The 20,484-nt window shown below is 43.7% G+C and overlaps 1 protein-coding gene across 11 annotated transcripts in view; it reads left to right on the plus strand.

The window, feature by feature from the left end:
- The window catches only part of LOC137358555 (R3H domain-containing protein 2), a 226,811-nt gene that overhangs the window by 85,766 nt on the left and 120,561 nt on the right, over window positions 1-20,484 (plus strand). For all 11 annotated transcript variants that reach the window (XM_068024522.1, XM_068024524.1, XM_068024527.1 and 8 more), the window contains exons 3-4: window positions 11,176-11,385; window positions 13,476-13,517. In XM_068024522.1, coding sequence (XP_067880623.1) covers window positions 11,221-11,385; window positions 13,476-13,517 — 207 coding nt within the window. In that variant the 5' untranslated portion in view covers window positions 11,176-11,220. The remainder of the gene's footprint in view (window positions 1-11,175; window positions 11,386-13,475; window positions 13,518-20,484) is intronic.

Raw genomic sequence — 20,484 nt, forward strand, 5'->3', positions numbered from 1 at the left:
TAAGCTGTGTTTTTTTAATTAATTACTAATTAGAATATTGCTGTTTGGACAGAGTGAGGCTGGGTTGTGTGTGAGGGATTTCACTGACTAGGGGAATGAAGTGCTCTTGGTCTCTTTTTTTTTTCTGCATTTTCAACCTCCACGGTACAGGAGAAGAAGCTAATTGGCAAGTAATTGGTAAGTTATTCCACTTATTACATGAACAATAGTTAGTTTGCAAAGCTAAGTAATGGCAGGGCAGCTTGGCCAAACGGAATGTGCCTCCTGTGGCATGTGAGAAGTCGTGGACGCACCATGAAACTTGAGCTCCGGGTTTTGGAACTCGAGTGGCGGCTGCAGTCACTGGCGCATTCGCGAGGCAGAGAACTAATTGGATAGCACGTTTCAGGAGGTAGTCACCATGGAGCTTGAGAGCACAGGTAGAGAGGGACTGGGTGGCTGCCAGACAGACAAGAAGTTCAAGGCAGGTAGTGCAGGAGTCCCCAGAGAGCATCCCACTTTCTAACCGGTATTCAGTTCTGAGTACCGATGGGAAGGAGGGTTCCTCTGCAGAGTGCAGCGAGAGTCATGACTAGAGCATCATGGGTGGCTCAGCTGTGCAGGGAGGGAGGAGAAAGGACGAGAGCAATAGAGATAAGGTATTCTATAGTTCGGGGAACAGACAGGCGTTTCTGTGGTCGCAGATGTGATTCGAGGATGGTTTGTTGCCTCCCTGGTGCAAGGGTCACGGATATCACCAAGTGGCTACAGCGCATTCTGGAGGGGGAGGATGCACAGCCAGAGGTCGTGGTCCACATTGGTACCAATGATATAGGAAGAAAGAGGGATGAGGTCCTGCAGGCTGAGTTTAGGGAGTTAGGAACAAGATTAGCAAGCAGGACCTCAAAGGTAGTAATCTCCTGGTTATTCCCAAGGCCACGTACTTGTGCGTATAGGAATAGGAAAATACACCAGATGAATGCATAGCTGGAGAGATAGTGGAGGAGGGAGGGCTTCACATTTCTGGGGCATTGGGACTGTTTCTGGGGAAGGTCGGACCTGGACGAGCCAGACAGTCTGTACCTGAACAGGATTGGGACAAATATTCTTGCAGGAAGGTTTGCTAGTGCTGTTGGGAATGGTTTAAACTAGCTTGGCAGGGGGATGGGAACCTGAGTGCAGTCTTAGATAGGACAGTTTCAGGGCAGGGAACAGGAGCCAGAAAATTAGCAAGTGACTCTAAAAGACAGAAGAAGCAGAGGTTAGAAAGTGTGCAGCACAGGAATTTGGCAGTGTTAAAGGATGCAGTGTTAAATGCAAGGAGTATAATAAATAAAGCCAATGAGCTGAGGGCGCAGATAGACACGTGGCATGATATTGTTGCTATAACGGGTACTTGGCTCAGAGAGGGGCAAGAATGGCAGCTCAACATCCCTGGATATTGAGTTTTCAGGCGGGATAGAGAGGGAGATAAAAAAAGGAGAGGGTGTAGCATTATTAGTTAAGGAATCAATAACAGCCTTGAGGAGGAATGATCTGCTAAATGAATCATCAAACGAGGCCATATGGGTGGAGCTCAAATAAAAAAGGGACAGCCATACTACTAGGAATGTACTGTCCTTTCCCTGTTGGCCTCCTTGTCTCGAGAGACAATGGGTAAGTGCCTAGAGGTGGTCAGTGGTTTGTGGAGCAGCACCTGGAGTGGCTATGAAGGCCAATTCTAGAGTGACAGAGGCTTCCACAGGCGCTGCAGGTGAAGTTGGTTGTCGGGGCTGTTACACAGTTGACTCTCTCCTTACGCTTCTGTCTCTTTTCCTGCCAACTGTTGAGTCTCTTCGACTTGCCTCACTTCAGCCCCGCCTTTATAGCTGTCCGCCAGCTCTGGCGATCGCTGGCAACTGGCTCCCACGACTTGTAGTCAATGTCGCAGGACTTCATGTCACGTTTGCAAATGTCTTTAAAGCGGAGACATGGATGGCCAGTGGGTCTGGTACCAGTGACGAGCTCGCTGTACAATGCATCCTTGGGGATCCTGCCATCTTCTGTGCGGCTCACGTGGCCAAGCCATCTCAAGCGCCGCTGGCTCAGTAGGGCATACATGCTGGGGATGTTGGGTGCCTCGAGGACTTGTGCATTGGAGATACGGTCCTACCACCTGATGCCAAGGATTCTCCAGAGGCAGCGAAGAGGGGATGCGTTGAGACGTTGCTCTTGGCTGACATACGTTGTCCAGGCCTCGCTGCTGTGGAGCAAGGTACTTACTGAGCTCACAGGCTTGAAGCACCCGGACTTTTGTGTTCTGTGTCAGTGCGCCAATTTCCCACACCCACTTGGCCAGTCTGGACATAGCAGCAGACGCCTTTCCCATGCGCTTGTTGATCTCTGCATCGAGATACAGGTTACTGGTGCTGGTTGAGCCTAGGTGCTGGTTGGCCCAAAAGCGCTCTCAATGCCATCATACATTCCTCTGATATTTCCGGTGTTGGAGGCCAGCTGAATACGACTGCATAGGTGTTGCCAGTAGTCATTTGCACAGCGCCTGGCTGTTCTTTGCACGGTGCTTCTGGCAGCTTTAAGTGCGAAGGATGTTAACTCCACTGAGGGCTTTCTTGTAGTTCAGCAATGCAGTGCCTTTGGCAGCTATGACTGGTTCCATCTCTTCAATCTACTAGGAATGTACTATAGACCTCCAAATAGAGAGGGAGGTAGAAGAACAAATATGTAGGCAAATATCTGAGTGCAAAAACTATCGGGCGGTAATCGTTGGGGATTTCAACTACCCCAATATCAACTGGGATACAAACAGTGTGAAGGGCACAGAGGGTACAAAATTCTTGAACTGCATTCGAGAACTTTTTTAGCCAGCACGTAACAAGCCCAATGAGAGGGTGCACAATTCTAGATTTTGTCTTCGGTAATGAAGCTGAGCAAGTGGAGGAAGTAACAGTGGGTGACCATTTTGGAAATAGTGACCATAATACAGTAAGTTGTCGCATAATCTTGGAAAAGGACAGATAAAACAGGAGTAAAAGTTCTAAACTCGGGGAAGGCGAATTTTAAGAAACTGAGAGGTGACCTGGCGAAAGTGGACTGGATAGAGCTACTTGAGGGAAAATTAGTGGCAAACCAGTGGGAGGCATTCAAAAGCAAGATGCGACAGGCACAATGTAGGCATGTCCCCACTAAGATAAAGGGTGGAATGGCCAACTCTCGAGTCCCCTGGTTATCTAGAAGCTTACAGGGTAAATTAAAGCAGTAAAAGCTCATGACGATCACAAAAATCTTAATACTTTAGAAAGCCTAGAGGAGTATAGAAAGTACAGGGGTGAAGTAAAAAAGGAAATTAGAAAAGTAAAGAGAGGACATGAAAAATCATTGGCAAGTAAAATGAAGGAAAACCCGAAGATGTTTTATCAATACATTAAGAGCAAGAGGATAACCAGGGAAAGGTTAGGGCCTATCAGGGATCTGCAAGGGAACTTATGCGTGGCTGTAGAAGATGTGGGCAGGGTTCTTAATGAGTTTTTTGTCTCTGTCTTCACAAAGGAGAGGGTTGATGTCGACATTGTAGTTAAAGAGGAAGAGTGTGAATTATTAGATAGGATAAGCATAATGAGAGAGGAAGTGCTAGAGGGTCTGACATCCTTGAAAGTGGATAAATCGCCAGGGCCGGGTGGATTTCATCCCAGGTTGTTATGGGAAGTCAGGGAGGAAATAGTGGATGTGCTGAAGATCATCTTCAAATCCTCACTCGATACAGGAGAGGTACCAGACGATTGGAGGTCTGCGAACATTGTACCATTGTTTAAAAAGGGTTCGAGAGATAGGCCAAATAATTATAGGCCGGTCAGTCTGACCTCGGTGTTGGGTACATTGTTAGAATCTATTCTGAGTGACAGGATAAACTGCCACTTACAAATGCATGGATTAATCAGGGATAGTCAGCATGGATTTGTTAAGGGAAGGTCATGTCTTACTAACTTAATTGAATTTTTTGAGGAAGTAACGGAGGATTTTGGGGCGGCGCAGTGGTTAGCACTGCAGCCTCACAGCTCCAGCGACCCGGGTTCAGTTCTGGGTACTGCCTGTGCGGAGTTTGCAAGTTCTCCCTGTGACTACGTGGGTTTCCGCCGGGTGCTCCGGTTTCCTCCCACAGCCAAAGACTTGCAGGTTAATTGGTAAATTGGCCATTGTAAATTGCCCCTAGTGTAGGTAGGTGGTAGGAGAATTGAGGGAAGGTGGGGATGTGGTATGGGATTAATGTAGGATTAGTATAAATGGGTGGTTGATGGTCGGCACAGACTCGGTGGGCCGAAGGGCCTGTTTCAGTGCTGTATGACTCTATGATTGATGAGGGTCGTGCAGTGGATGTGGTCTACATGGATTTTAGTAAGGCATTTGACAAGGTCCCACATGGCAGACTGGTCGGTAAAATGAAAGCCCATGGGATACAAGGCAATGTGGAAGATTGGATCCAGAATTGGCTCAGGGACAGGAAACAAAGGGTAATAGTCGACGGATGTTTTTGTGAATGGAAAGCTGTTACCAGTGGCTTTCCATAGGGCTCAATGTTGGGTCCTCTGCTGTTTGTGGTATATATTAATGATTTGGACTTAAATGTAAGAGGCATGATTGGGAAATTTGCTGATGACAAAAATTGGTCGTGCAGTTGATGGTGAAGAGGATAGCTGTAGATTCCAGAAAGATATCAATGGTTTGGTTGAGTAGGCGGAAAAGTGGCAAATGGAATTCAATCCACATAAGTGTGAGGTAATGCATTTGAGGAGGGCAAATAAAATGAGGGAGTACACAATAAATGGGAGGATATTGAGAGGGGTAGAAGAAGTGTGAGACCTTGGAGTGCATGTCCACAAGTCCCTGAAGGTGGCAGGGCAGGTAGATGGAGTGGTGACGAAGGCATAAGGAATGCTTTCCTTTATTGGCTGAGGTATAGAATTCAAAAGCAGGCATGTAATGCTGGAACTGTATAAAATGCTGTTTAGGCCACAGCTGAAGTATTGTGTACATTTCTGGTTACCGCATTACAGAAAGGACATAATTGCTCTGGAGAGAGTACAGAGAAGATTTACAAGAATGTTGCCAAGGCTCGAAAGTTGCAGCTATGAAGAAAGATTGGATTGGCTAGGGTTGTTTTCCTTAGAACAGAGGAGGCTGAGGGGTGACTTAATTGAGGTGTGCAAAATTATGAAGGGCCTAGATAGAGTAGACAGGAAGGACCTGTTTCCCCTAGCAGAGAGGTCAATTACCAGGGGGCACAGATTTACGGTGATTGGTAGAAGGATTAGAGGGGACATGAGGAAAAACTTTTTCACCCAGAGGGTGTTGGGTGTCTGGAATTCACTGCCAGGAATGGTGGTGGAGGCAGAAATCCTCAATTCTTTTAAAAGGTACCTGGACATGCACCTGAAGTGCTGCAAGGCTATGGACCAGGTGCTGGAAGGTGGGATTAGATTGGGCGGCTAGTTTCTATTTCTTTTTTTATTCTCGGCTGGCATGGACACGATGGGTTGAATGGCCTCTTTCTGTGCCATACTTTTTCTGTCATTCTGTGGCAGTGTCAAGTCTGGAGCATGGTGGTGATTTTTAACTGCTAACCTGGTGTGCTCCTTTCGGGTCATTGCTCAGGCACTTTGTGGGCAAAGTAGTTTAAGTACAGTCTGCTGCTCTTAATTCAAAGCAGTTTAAATCAAATTACCTTTTTTTTAGAAGTATATTTTCACTATGCTGTGTTATTTATGTTGCTTACTTCAAATTAATGGAAAATTATTTTTTTTTAAATTCAAGCAGTGTTGCAATGGTTAGCACCACAGCCTCACAGCTCCAGCGACCCGGGTTCAATTCTGGGAACTGCCTGTGCGGAGTTTGCAAGTTCTCCCTGTGACTGCGTGGGTTTTCGCCAGGTGCTCCGGTTTCCTCCCACAGCCAAAGACTTGCAGGTTGATAGGTAAATTGGCCAATGTAAATTGCCCCTAGTATAGGTAGGTGGTAGGGGAATTGTGGGGATGTGGTAGGGAATATGGTATTAATGTAGGATTAGTATAAATGGGTGGTTGATGGTCGGCACAACTCGGGCCGAAGGGCCTGTTTCAGTGCTGTATCTCTAAATTTAAAAAAATAAGAAATTACTTTAAATTAGTTTGCCCCTGTTGCTGAATTTTTGAAACCTTCAAAATTATTTCTATATTGTGTCACGCTCATGCATAGAAAAATTATGAACTATACAATGAACTTATAAAACAAACCTGAAATGGACACTTTTCCTGAAAAAGAAGATGGAGTTGTGAGGTCAGTTGACCTCATCCTATACTGTCGATACACATGGAAACTACAAGAACTGTGAGTCAATCTTCATGTCTGGACCAGCCTTGGAGAAGACATTAAAACGTAAATAGCCCATTCTGCTAATGGCTGTCGTCAACAAATTGGGTTAACAATGGCATGGCAGACATGGTGTCTCCAAATTCAAACTCAAATAAATGGATGTGAAAAAAAAAAAATCCAGTTTATCAAAATGGAATGAAGGTGGGTGCCATCCAGACACATTGTCTAACATGACCCCACTGTCAGACACCACTTACGAAGACAATGGTAAAGAGAAACCATGGTCATATGACAGAAACCAGGGGGTCTTATAAGGAGCTTATTAAAAGTATATACTGGGCAACAAAGACAGAGCCAGGGAAAGAGAGATATCATCTGCTCCAGCAGAAGAAGGAGAACCCTGCCTAGAATACCATCTTTAAACTATCTGTCGGCAGAGACTGGAAGTGGCTTTGAGACCCCCTATCTGAGAAATTGTAACAGGGTTTTCGACATTGAACTGTGACTGAGATACAACAAAATGAAGTCTGCAACAAAGCATTCGCCCTCCTGAAACTTTCGAAGTTTTGTCTTCCGTGAACCGGAAAAAGGAAAAACAGGCCTGCGCCATTTTTATAACGCCAGGTTTGCAGTGAACTCTTTTTTTAAAACCATCAGTCCTAAATGCATGTTATCTTTTAATCTCATATTTTCGTGTGTGTGTGTGTGTCTCTGTGCGTGTGAACACGCGTGAAGTTGCGAATATTTTCGGATGTTGTTTAATAAACATTTACCTTTCTTTAAACCTACAGGAAAACCTGTCATGTGTCTGTCTGTCTTGACCATTAAAACGCTCGGGTTAAAACGCATTTCTAATAGACACTCTGTCTTCGGTCAGTTGAGAGATGAAAAAGGGAAACCATCCCCGTCATTTCCCACCTCTCCGTAACAGTTGCACAGGTGTTCTTTCCATTGCTAATCTTTGGAATTTAACAACATCTTTCACAAAGATATCTCACCTTTATTAACAAAATTCTGAATTTTTTAATAACCTAGCATCTTGTGAACAGAAACAGTTAGGAAAATAAAACTAGACAATGCTCATGATATTATTGGGGAGACTAGCAAGGATGGGTTTGAAACTGATTGTACTGAATAATGAAGCATCCACAACCCTCCTGGGGTAGAGAATTCCAAAGATTCACAACCCTTTGAGTGAAAAAAAATTCTCCTCATCTCAGTCCTAAATGATTGACCCCTTATCCTAAGACTGTGGCCCCATGTTCTAGATTTCTTGGCCAGGCGAAACAATCACTCAGTGTTTACCCTGTCAAGCCCCTTCAAAATCTTGTATGTTTCGATCAGATCACCTCTCATTCTTCTAAATTCCAGAGAGTATAGGCTCAATTTACTCGGCCTGTCATAGGATCACCCTCTCATCCCAGGAACAAATCTAGTGAGCCTTCGCTGTACTGCCACCAAGACAAGGATATCCTTCCTTGGACATGGAGACAAATTGTGCACGGTACTTCAGGTGTGGTCTCACCAAAGCCCTGAATACAATTGTAGCAAGACTTCCTTATTCTTGTACTCCAGTCCCCTCGCAATAAAGGCCAACATGCCATTTGCCTTCCTAATTGCTTTCTGTGCCTATGTGTTCCTTGTACGAGTATACCCAAGTCTCTCAACATTAACATTTAAAAATTTCACTCCTTTTAAAGATTATTTTGCTTTTCTATTCTTACACCAAAGTGAATAACCTCACACTTCCCCACATTATTCTCCATCTGCCACCTTGTTGCCCACTCATTTAACCTGTCTATATCTCTTTGTGTCCTCCTCACAGCAGACATTCCCACCTCGTTTTGTATCATCAGCAAACTTGGATGCATTTCTCAGTCTCTAAGTCATTAATACAGATTGTAAATAGCTGAGGCCCCAACATTGATCCATGTGGCACTCCAGTAGTCACAGCCTGCCAACTTGAAAATGCCCCCTTCATCCCTACTCTCTGCTTCCTGTCCGTTAACCAATCCTCCATGCGTGCTAATGTGTTACCCCCCCCCCCCCCCCCCCCCAACTCCATGAGCCCTTATTTCGAGCACTAACCTTTTGTGTGGCACCTTATCAAATGCCTTTTGGAGATCTAAGTCTACTGGCTCCCCTTTATCTATTCTATTAGTAACACCCTCAAAGAACTCTAAATTTGTCAAACACGATTTCCCTTTTGTAAAACCATGTTGACTCTCGTCTGATCATACTATGATTTTCTAAGTGCATTTTTAAGACTTCCTTAATAATAGAGTCCAGCATTTTCCCGATGACTGATATCGGGCTAATTGGCCTGTAGTGCCCTGTTTTCTCTCTCCCTCCTTTCTTGGGTGGCGGTGTTACATTTGCTAACTTCTAATCTGCTGGGACTGTTCTAGAATCTAGGGAATTTTGGAAAATTGTAACCAGTGCATCCACAGCTCGCTTACCCGAGGATGTGGGCCATCAGGTCCTGGGGATTCATTGGCTTTTCATCCTTTAAGTTTGTCTAATACTTTTTCTCTGCTGATAATTCCTTCAAGTTGCTCACTCTTAACTCTTGGTTGCCCTTTATTTTTGGTTTTTATTTTCTGTCGTCTTCTGTGAAGATAGACACAAAATATTCAACCTCCCTGCAGTTTCCTTATTTCTCCATAATTTCTCCTGTCTCTGCCTCTAAGGGGTCAACATTTACTTCAACTGCTCTCCTTTTTTTTATATACTTGGAAAAGCTCTTCAATCTTGTTTTCATATTTCTGGCTAGTTTACTCTCACTATTATTTCACTATTTTATGAACTTTTGGTCACCCTTTGCTGGTTTCTAAAGCTCCCGCAATTCTCAGGCTTACTATTCTTCACAGCATTATAAGCCTGTTCCTTTAATCTAATGCTATCCTTAACTTCCCTAGTAAGCCAGGGATGGATCTTTCTCATTTGACTTTTTGTTTTTTAATGGAATGTATTTTTGTTGAACCTTTTGAATAATTTCTTTAAATTTTCCCACTGTTTATTTACCACTGTACCTTTTAGTCCATTTACCCATTCAACCTTAGCCTGTTCGCCCCCTCATCCCTATGTAATTGGCTTTTAAGTTTAAGATTTTTGTTTTGGATTTGAGTATGTTGCTTTCAAACTTAATTTGGAATATTATGCTTTGGTTTAGATCAAAGTATTTTAAAAATTGCAAAAAGTGCTGTCCTGCAAATCACTTATGAACAGCGGCCTCAACATCCCTGGGCTAGAGAGAGGAGGGGAAATGTCAGATTAGCAACTCCTACCTGGCTTGCACAGTTCCTGCACAATTACAGCTGATAACAAGGTGTGGACATAATCTGACGCACCACAGCAAGGAGCTGGGTAAAGCACCTGGAGAGCATTTACTGAATGGAGCCAATAAGATGTGCACTGTATCTGGAGTTGGAACATCAACAGGAGTGTGGGCTTCCCTCTGTGAAAATATTGTATTCAAATCTCTCCCCCCATACAGCTAAATGAAGTCAGGGACTAACTGATGATTGGGGTGAACCCAGCCCTCTGCTGCTATCCCAACAACTCACAGGAGGCCATCCACCACTCAGTCTATGCTTAACAAGTTCTTGACCTGCCCTCTCAAATGTGAGCTGTGGCTCAGTTGGTAGCACTCTTGCCTCTGAGTCTGATGGTTCTAGGTTCAAGTCCCACTCCAGAGCTTGAACACAAAAATCAAGACCAACACTTCAGTGCAGTACTGAAGGAGCGCTGCACTGTCAGAGGTGCCATCTTTTGGACTCGGGTGGACATAAAACATCCTATGGCACTATTTCGAAGAAGAGCAGCATCAATCAACATCACAAAAACAAATTATCTGGTCATTATCACATTGCTGTATCTAAGTTTGCTGTGTGCATACCGGCTGCTGAGTTTGCTGCGTTACATCAGTGACTACACTTCAAAAAATACTTGGCTGTAAAGCACTTTGAGACATCCGGTGGTCGTGAAAGGTGCTATATAAATGCAGTCGTCCTCATCGTCTTCTCTCAGTCTAAAGTTTCCAGGCAAGGAATGACCTTGGTGGTGCTAATGAGACTGGCACACAGAGATACTGAACAGTGTAAGTCCCTATATCTGTGCATGATGTGTAACATAGCATTGTGATCTGTGATGTACTCTGACCAGGTGAAATTGTAAATGAAGAAATAAATTACCTTTATCTGGTGCATTTCACTATCTCCGGATGTTTGAAAGTGCTTTACAGCCAGCGAAGTACCTTTGAAGTATAGTCACTGTTGTATTGTAGGATATACGGCAGCCAGTTTTCGCACAGCAAGCTCACATGAACAGTAATGTGATGATGAGCTGATGATCTGTTTTTGATGCTGGTTGAGGGATAAATATTGGTCAGGACACCAGGGATAACTTCCCTGCTCTTATTCAAATAGTGTCTTGGAATCTTTTATGCTCACCTGAGGGGGCCGACGGGGCCTTGGTTTAACATTTCATCCGCAAGCTGACACCTTTGGTGTGCTGAACTGCACTGAAGTGTCAGCTTAGATTCTGTATTCATGTCTCTGTAATGGGGCTTGAACCTATGATTTTCTGACTTGGTGACGAGAGTGGTACCACTGAACCAAGGCTGATGCATTGTATAGCTCAATTTTTAAAAAAAATGTGCAAATGTCAGCGATGAAATCTATGACTAGTTATCAATAAGTGATGGCTGTTGCTCACGTGTTTAACATAGTAAAAGGGAATGTGGATAACTGAACAAAAACACGTATTACTTGCATACTGTAAGAGTCAAAGTATTAGCTTAATTTTGTCACTTACGTCATTCCAGTAAGCTAACTTTTTTAGTATCTGTTTCAGGTTTCTGCCGTCTAGCACACCCTTAATTATTTTCACATTTTGGAGATGTCCAATAGTAATAACACTCAAGAAACTTTGGAAATCATGAAGGAATCTGAGAAGAAATTGGTGGAGGAATCTTTAATTAAAAATAAATCTGCGTACAGAACATCCAGTAAAGAGGAGGTGGAAAAAGACGGTGAAGACCCAAATGCACAGCTGGAATTCCAGGTGAGAGGCTCATGGCTAAAAGAAATAGCCATGGTATTTGTGCCTATCTTGCACCCTTAAGCCTGTTTTGATGCAGATGCTCTTTGTGGTTTTCAGCATATGTATTTTAATAGCCCTTGTGAACACTTGTGACTGGGTGTCCAGGTGGAGTTGGTGAAATATATGGAGTGCTTAACAATATTCTCATGTATTATCTCCAGATGGTGTAGTGAGTTAACACTCATCTCACCTCTAGGACCAGGGCTTGTAGTGATTTAGAAAGTCCTCTGTGTCTGCTTGCTGTGAGACTGCTTCATGAAATGAGTTGGATAGTCTTACAGACACTTCTGGCTATGGGCCCATAGTGTAAAAGATCAGTGTAAAATTGTCATTCTTATTTGGAGGGACTTCAAGGATGGCTGGTGTGATAAATAAGGAACATTTCACATTGTTGCAGTCACATTGTGGAGTGAGGATTACTCTGCACCTCGCCTGTGGTAAATGTGACCTTTGAGTGCTTGTTGCTGAGACTAAGTACAAAAAATGCAAATGTGTTTTATTCCACAGCACTGATTTCAATCCCCATATTTTTCTACTTTGCTACCTTGTCCATTTGAAGCTGGGTTTGGTGATTGAAGGGTAAATACCAGTGGGGTCGAGTTTCTGCTACTTTGCACCTTTTTTCAGCCAAATCAGTGCTAATGATCAAGGCATTTCAAGTGCAAATTACGTCCAGTGCAAATTAAGTTTCTGTGATCTTTTGCACTGGGGAAAAAAATTCATGCTGGAAACTGGCATTGCCCACAAAACTGGTCATGCCCCAAGATTGAATTGAATCACTGACCAGTTTTCGCTGATTGCACCCATTTGCAGTCCTTCGAGGAAGCTCTTAAAATTGCTTTTTTTTGGCGCAAGCACGTTAATCAATAACTTTTAAATATTAAAATATTTCCTAAGCAAGTGATTAGTGTACACCAATTAAACGAGTAAATGGTTCTGTATAGTTTTTTAAAAAGTCATTTTCAGTTGCTTAAAGTCAGGTTACTCACAGATAGTGGACTAGGCACTCAGATTAAATGTATATGTTTTTGCAGTAAACCCATTTTTAGCTACATTAATCAAACTGCACCAGGTTACTCCCTCTTCAATATATCAAATATCTTTTAAATGCAAGGGGGAAAAAATAATTAATTGCATTTGAAAACATTTAATTGAGTTGGCTTATGGTAGATTTTACATTCGTGATTGTGCAAATAACAGCAGAAACTTGACCCATAACTTCACTTTGGAAATCTAGCAAAATTTTGAGCGCAATTTCCCAAAGTGGAAACTCAACCCCAGTGTCTATTCTAGAACAGTAATAAACTAATCCTGAATTTGATGAGTTGTCACCTCGTACATTATTGAGTGTGTTTCGAAGTACGAGACAAACTTAGTCTTTGACATAATTCTGTCTCCTTCATTAAATGTTGCTCTTGCTCTGCATTACATTCTCCTGCAGAGAGAGTGACCAGGCCCCTGCTGAGGGCAGTCTATTAGCTATTTGCAAGTATATGCATGACTTGGTGACTCTGACCCACAGCTATTTATTGGGGCTGCTCATTCAAACCTTTTTACTTTTATACTTTAAAACATCTTGGTAAATGTAGCTTGGGAAAAGTTTTTGTGTAAAATTACTCTGAGGTGATATTGTAATTAGTGACAGTGATGCTTTATAATGTGACTGTAGTAGATTTTCTAATATGTCTGCAGGGCTGTGCAAAATGCCTGCAATCACTATCTAAAAAAACAGAATTTGAGAACCAGGGGAAATGAGACATGTTGGCAAATATATGATATGTCCTTTTATAGCATACAGGTTATGTGGCAATTAATATGAAATCGAGTTCTGCTTTAGGCAAAGGTGCAAAACTACTCTGTTTGCATGGCATTAACATTAATTAGTGAAGGATGAGAAGATGTGAAGGAAATGAGACTGGCTGCTAGGTTAGTCCACACTAGGGCAGAGGGCAGGAGCACAGTTTCCCCTCCTGAAATTGAGCTTGTACTGTCACTGAAACTACGAAAAGAAAGCTTCCAGACTTAGTGACATGGTCTCTGTTTCATTGCAGCGAAGAACACAAAACCACGGGCACTCGAGGAAGCGATCCAAGGTCAGAATGTGCTCATAATAAATGGAAAAGTTATTTTAATCTTGGCTTCATTGGGTTGAACACAGAACTTTGTGGGTCTTTCTGGAAATGATTGTTTTATCGATAGATTTTTTGGGGGATGGGGAGACATTTTGTAGAAAATTACACCGGGTTCTTCAGTACCGGCACGGACACGACAGGCTGAATGGCTTCCTTCTGTGCCATAATTTTTCTATGGTTCTACAATATCAGATGCTACGTGATGAAGTTCTGAATTACAACAACAACTTTTATTCATATAGTGCTTTGAACGTAGGTGCTTCACAGGAGCATTATGAAACGAAAATATGATATTCAGGCAGATGACCAAAAGCTTAGTTGAAAGAGGTATGTTTTAAGGAGTGTCTCAAAGGAGGAAAGTGAGGTAGGGAGGCAATTCCAGAGCGCGCGCACTCTCTGTCTCTCTCTCTCTCCCCCTCTCCCTCTCCCAGACGGTTGCAGAGAGCAGGAATGCTCAGCAGATGGTGGGTCCGATGGCAAGTTAGTTTCACAGTTGACAGGTGCTGACATCGGGAACAGCCGTTTCCCAACTTCAGACAGATTTGGGGTTTTCCGGCGGCCTTTTAAAAAAAAAATGGAAGCCGCTGGCTTTTAAACAAGATGGCAACAAGAAGCCAATGGAAAATTTCTCATCTCCAGTCACAGACCCCTGGCGACGATGAGGAATGACCCGATAGTTTACATCCGCGGGTCGGATCCTGGCCTGTGGACCACATGTTGGACAACCCTGGGCTGGACAGTTGGGATTTTGAAAATACAGTTGTAAGTGAATTGGGGGGGGATTGTTTTTTCCATGGACGGATACAGAATGAGGCAGGGTTGGGGTGTGGAAGAGGGATGTGGGTGGAGAGTGATACAAGGAAGTGATCAGAGATGGCCTTATCTGTGATGGATACAATGACACTAGCCATGTGAGATGGCAAGGTCAAGGTGATGGCTGTGAATATGGGTTGGGCATGGAGGGAGAGTTATACAGAGGATAAGAGGTCAGTGAACTCAGAGGAGAGAAAGCAAGATGAGTTGTGATGGAAGTTGAAATCTCTGGGGATGTGAAGCCATTCAGTACAGAGGCTCTGAGAAAAACAGTGAAGATATTTTGGTCAGAAATTTTTTTATTGTTCTTGAGAGGATGGTAGAGAACAATGATTTTGAAAGAAAGGTGAACAAGGTGAGATCCTCAAAGGAGGAGAAAGTGCCATAGGAGTAAGGGGTCAGATCAAGGTGTGATCTGGTGATAAGTGCCACACTGCCACCACGATGGTCTTGGCAGCAAGTAGTGGAAGATATAGCCAGGCAGGGAGGTTTCATTAAGAGGAAAGGCGTCAACACCCCTCAGCCAGGTTTCCATTAAGGCCATGATGTTGATGCAGTCATCCACAATAAGATCATGGATGGCAAGAGAAGTAAACAAACATATTGGAGGCAGATGTGTAGAGCGGCGGTGAGAGCTGATCCACTTTCAGAGTCTGCACTGTCAGCAGTGGGAGGGGTGAGTTGGAAAGGAAGGAGATTGGCAAGATTATTCCCCAGCAGCCACCCTGGGTGGGAATGTCCTGAGAGAGTAGGACGGGGCAGTTGGGTTTGCTGCTTGTAATGAGCCAGCACAGAGTGCCTCGAAGGGCCCTTCGGAGGATGCCGGAAGAGGCACAGAGTGTAGCTGTAAGCTTATCTAAGAGGGAGTCAAGCCTGGGACAATGGCAAGAGAGCAGGAAGGTCAAAGAGTACTGAAGGGTTGGGGTAGGGAATTGGGAGGGCAGAGTAGCTGAGAGTGGAGAAGTGAAAGGAGGCATAATGATAGAAGAGAGAGGTCCAGGAGGGGTGAAGAGAAAATAAGTTTTTTAAAAAAGGGAGTAAGATGTGGAAATGGAAGTGATGGGCTTAGGTCTGGAGCAGCAGCCAAAATGTACACATGAATGGTCGTGGAAAACCAAAGTTGCATAGGCTGGTTGCAGAGTAATTATTAGGGTGCGTATATCTTGTTAGTAAATGGTGAACAGAGACGAGGCAATCGGAGGGAGTCCAGATTTAGTCAGAGGTCCGTGGTGGGATAAAGTTGACATAAGTAGGGTGGGGTCAGCATGGAGCATCAATGAACTGTTGTCTAAATTCAGAGACAGGTGTGAGGGGTGAGTGAACTCCAAAAGCTATTTGAAAGGTGAAGTATTGGAAGTTGTACTGATAGAGGTATTGCCATCGGAATGAAGATCCAGGAGGTGTGCAGGATCGATTGCAGGACAGAAGGATGATGGCAGAGTTGGAAGACACCATTTACCGCGACTCCAATTTTTTTTTATCGAAGCTGTTACTGACCCTACTATTCTGTTAGCCTCAATTTTGTTAACCAGCCTTTTATGTGCTTAGGTGCTTTGTCAAATGCTTTCTTGAAATCCATATAGACAACATCCACCGCATTCCCTTCATCAACCTTCTCTGTTACTTCATCAACAAATTCAATTAGATTAATCAAGCACAATCTGCCTTTTACAAATTCATGCTGGCTCTCCTTAATGAACTCAAACCTCTCCAAGTGCCTGTTAATAATCAGGGGACAAAAAAATTGTTTCTAAAACCTTATCCACCACTGATGTTAAACTGACTGGCCTGTTGTTAATAGGACTGTCCTTACTCCCTTTCTTGAATAGGATGTCACATTTGCCACTCTCCAATCCTCTGGCACCTCCCCTGTATCTAGGGAAGATTGGAAGATTATGGCAAGCCTTTCTGCTATCTCTATCTCCACTTCCTTTAGCAATCTGGATGCAAGCCATCTGGACCAGGTGACTTATCCACTCTAAGCATAACCAGCCTTTCCAGTAAATCCTTCTTATCAATTTTCACCCCATTCATTACCTTTACCATCTCCACTTTTTAGATATTGTCAGCATCCACTTCCTTAGTAAACACTGATGCAAAGTGCTCATTCAAGTATTCTAGCCTTGTCCAGCATCTCTAAGCATATATCACATTCTTTGTCTCTAATAGGTCCCACCCCACCTCTTACTATCCGCTTACTATTTGCATGCTGGTAGAAGATTTTTGGGTTTCCTTTTATCTTGACTACCTTCTATTCTCGTATTCTCTCTTTGCCAGTCTTATTTGTTAATCTATTAATTGTGTATCAATTGTTTTATTATATGCAGGTGGGGGGTGTTAATTGGGGTCTGTCTTGAACACTTATAAGCAGGCACTCAGTGAGACTGGTGGAGGGGTTGAGTGAGGAGCTACATGTTTGTAATCTTTTTACTCTATACAATACGTGTGAAACTGAGTAAAGATAGGCTCCGGCATCATCCTTCCACAACAAGCTTTCTGGAGTTTAACATTTTCCTCTTCACTTCCCTTCTCAACTTATTGCATTTGGCCTGGTTCTTGCTTGAAGAACTCACCTGACGTGCATCATATGCCCTCTTTTTTTTTATCATGTTCTCTATCTCCCTCGTCATCCAAGGAGTTCTTGCTTTTGGTTCCCTCATGTTTCCCGCTTGTTGGATTGTATCTAGCCTGTACCTGAAACATCTCCTCAAAGATCACCCATTGTTCTGTTCCAGTTTTTCCTGTCAATCTTTGGTTCCATTTTCCCCTGGCTAGATCTCTTCTCATCCATTTGAAGTTCGCCCCCTTCCAATTGAGAAGTTCTACTTTAGATTGTTCCTTGCTCTTCTCCATTACTAATCTAAACATTATGATACAATGATCACTCTTATCCAATTGCTCCCCCACAGACACCTGGTCCACTTGGCCCACCTCATTCCCCAGCACCAGATCCAGCAATGCCGCCTCCTTAGTTGGACCAAGAACATACTGATCAAGGAAGTTCTCCTGAACACATTTCAGGAATTCCTCTCCTTCCTTGCCCTTTACTCTAGCATTGGAGGTAGTACTCGAAAAATTAATTGGATTGAAAGTTGATAAATCCCCTGGACTGGATGAGCTACATCCCAGAGTACTGAAGGAGGTGGCTATTGAGATAGTAGATGCATTGGTGGTTATCTTTCAAAATTCTATAGGTTCTAGAGGGTTCCTGCAGACTAGAAAGTAGCAAATGTAACCCGACTATTTAAGAAGGTAGCGTGAGAGAAAACACAGAACTACAGACCTGTTTGACGTCAGTAGTCGGGAACATGTTAGAATCTATTATAAAGGATGAGATAACTGGACACTTGGAAAATAATATAATTGAGCAGAGTCAACATGGATTTGTGAACGAGAAATCATGTTTGACAAACCTGTTGGAGTTTTTTTGAGGATGTTACTTGTAGCATAGATAAAGGAGAACCAGTGGATGTGGTGTATTTGGATTTTCAGAAAGCTTTTGATGAGGTCCCACTCAGGAGGTTAGTAAACAAAAGTTAGAGCACATAGAATTGGGGTTAATATACTGTAATGGATTGAGAATTGGTTAACAGACAGATAGCAGAGAGTAGGAATAAATGGGTCATTCTCAGGATGGCAGGCTGTTACGAGTTGGGTACCGCAAGGATCAGTACTTAGGCCACAGCTGTTCACAATCTATATCAATTATTTGGATATGGGGACCAATTGTAACATTTCCAAATTTGCTGATGACACAAAACTAGGAGGGAATGTAAGTTGTGAGGAGGATTCAAGGAGGTTTCAAGGGGATTTGGACAGGCTAAGTGAATGGACAAGAACATGGCAGATGGAATATAACGTGAATAAGTGTGAAGCGATCCACTTTGGTTAGACAAAACAGAAAGGCAGGGTATTTCTCAAATGGTGAGAGGTTGGGAAGTGTTGATGTCCAAAGAGACCTGGGTGTCCTTGTTCATGAGTCACTAAAAGCTAGCATGCAGGTACAGCAAGCAATTAGGAAGGCAAATGGTATGTTGGCCTTCATCGTAAGGCGATTTGAGTGCAGGAATAAAGAAGTCTTGCTGCAATTGTCTGGTGAGACACCTGGTCTGCCTTGGTGAGATTACACCTGGAGTATTGTGTACAGTTTTGGTCTCCTTATCTAAGGAAGGATATACTTGCCATAGTGGGAGTGCAACGGAGGTTCATCAGACTAATCCCTGGGATGGGGGGATTGTCTTATGAGGAGAGATTGAGGAAACTGGGCCTGTATTCTCCAGAGTTTTGAAGAATGAGAGGTGATCTCATTGAAACTTACAAAATTCTTACAGGGCTTGACAGGGTAGATGTGGATAGGATGTTTCCTCTGGCTGGTGAGTCTAGAACCAGGGGACACAGTATCAGAATAAGGAGCAGGCCATTTAAGACTGAGAGGAGGAGGAATTTCTTTACTCAGAGGGTGGTGAATCTGTGGAATTCTCTATCCCAGAGGGCTGTGGAAGCTCAATCATTGAGCATGTTCAAGACAGAAATTGATAGATTTCTGAATACTAACGACATCAAAGGATATGCAGATAGTAGGGAAAAATGGCATAGAGGTAGATGATCAGCCATGATCTGTTTGAATGGCAGAGCAGGCTTGATGGGCCAAATGGCCAACTCCTCCTATTTTCTAAGATCCTATGATCCCAATCGATATTTAGGTAAAGTCCCCCAATATCACTACGCTATAGTTCTTGCACATCTGTGATTTCCCTGCAGATCTGCTCCTCTCTCTCTCCTTCCCCCGTGTCTCATTTGTTAGCGTCCTATAGAATACGCCCAGTCACGTGATCATATCGTTTTTGCTTCTCAACTCTAATCAAAAAGATTCTGTCTCTGACCCCTCAAGGTCATCCTCCCTTTCCAACACTGCAATATCTTTCCTGATCAGTACTGCTACCCCACCTCCCTTTTTTCTTTCCCTATCTTTTCTGAATACTTCGTATCCTTGTCTATTAAGTGTCCAGTCCCCATCATTCTTCAGCCACGTTTCCATTATTGTCAGTAATCATATTCCCACAGGGCTATATGTGTTTGTAGCTCACCAACCTTATTCACCATACTTTGTGCATTTATATTAATGCATTGTGAACCTGTCTTTATATTCCTCATAGTCCTTCTTAGTCTGCTCTTATCTAATATGGTACTGCTTCCTTCTCTAGTAATATTTATCTCTCCTTTATGCACCTTATTCCTGTTAGCTGGTGCCCATCCCCTTGCCAATTTAGTTTAAACCCTCCCCAATCACACTAGTGAACCTCCCCGTGAGGACATTGGTCCCAATTCTGTTGAGGTGCAACCTGTCCCTTTTGAACAGGTGCGTCCTGCCCCATAGCTGTTCCCAATGTCCCAAGAATCTGAAGCCCTCCTGCACCATGCCTCAAGCCACAACTTGATCCTCCCTATCTTCCGATTTCTACTCTCGCTAGCGCGTGGCACTGGGAGTAATCCAGAGGTTATTACCTTCGAGGTCCCACTTTTTAACTTCCTCCCTACTCCTGAAAATCTGACTGTAGGACCTCAGTACCAGGTCCTGCGGCGTCGTTGGTACCTACGTGTACCACAACTTCTGGCTCACTCCCTCCTGCCAAGTATTCTGCACCCGCTCTGTGATGTCCTTTACCCTGGCACAAGGGAGACAACACCATGCGGGACTCACGATGACATTTACAGAAATGCCTGTCTGTCCCCCTGACTATGGAATGTCCTATAAGGACTGCATTTCTGCTCTTCGCTGTTTCCAGCTGCCCATTGGTGCCACAGTCTGGACTGCACTCTTTCAAGGTCCCGTCCCTGCCAGCAGTCTCCAGTGCTGAGTACCGGTTTGAGAACGGCACGCACCCTGAAGATTCCTGCACCTCCTGCCTCTCCCTTCTCTTCTGGATGGCCACTGATCTTCTGTCCTGAACTCTCACTGCCTGTGGGTAACCACTTCCGAGAACGTATGATCGAGGAAACACTCATCCTCTCTGATGCACTGCAGTGCCTCCAGCTGCCCCACAAGCTTGGAATTCCTGAGCTTGAGCTCAAGCAGCTGGAGACACTTCCAACACGCGTGGTTCTCAAGACACAT

The sequence above is a fragment of the Heterodontus francisci genome, chromosome X (assembly GCF_036365525.1).
Source record: "Heterodontus francisci isolate sHetFra1 chromosome X, sHetFra1.hap1, whole genome shotgun sequence".
NCBI classification, from domain to species: domain Eukaryota; kingdom Metazoa; phylum Chordata; class Chondrichthyes; order Heterodontiformes; family Heterodontidae; genus Heterodontus; species Heterodontus francisci.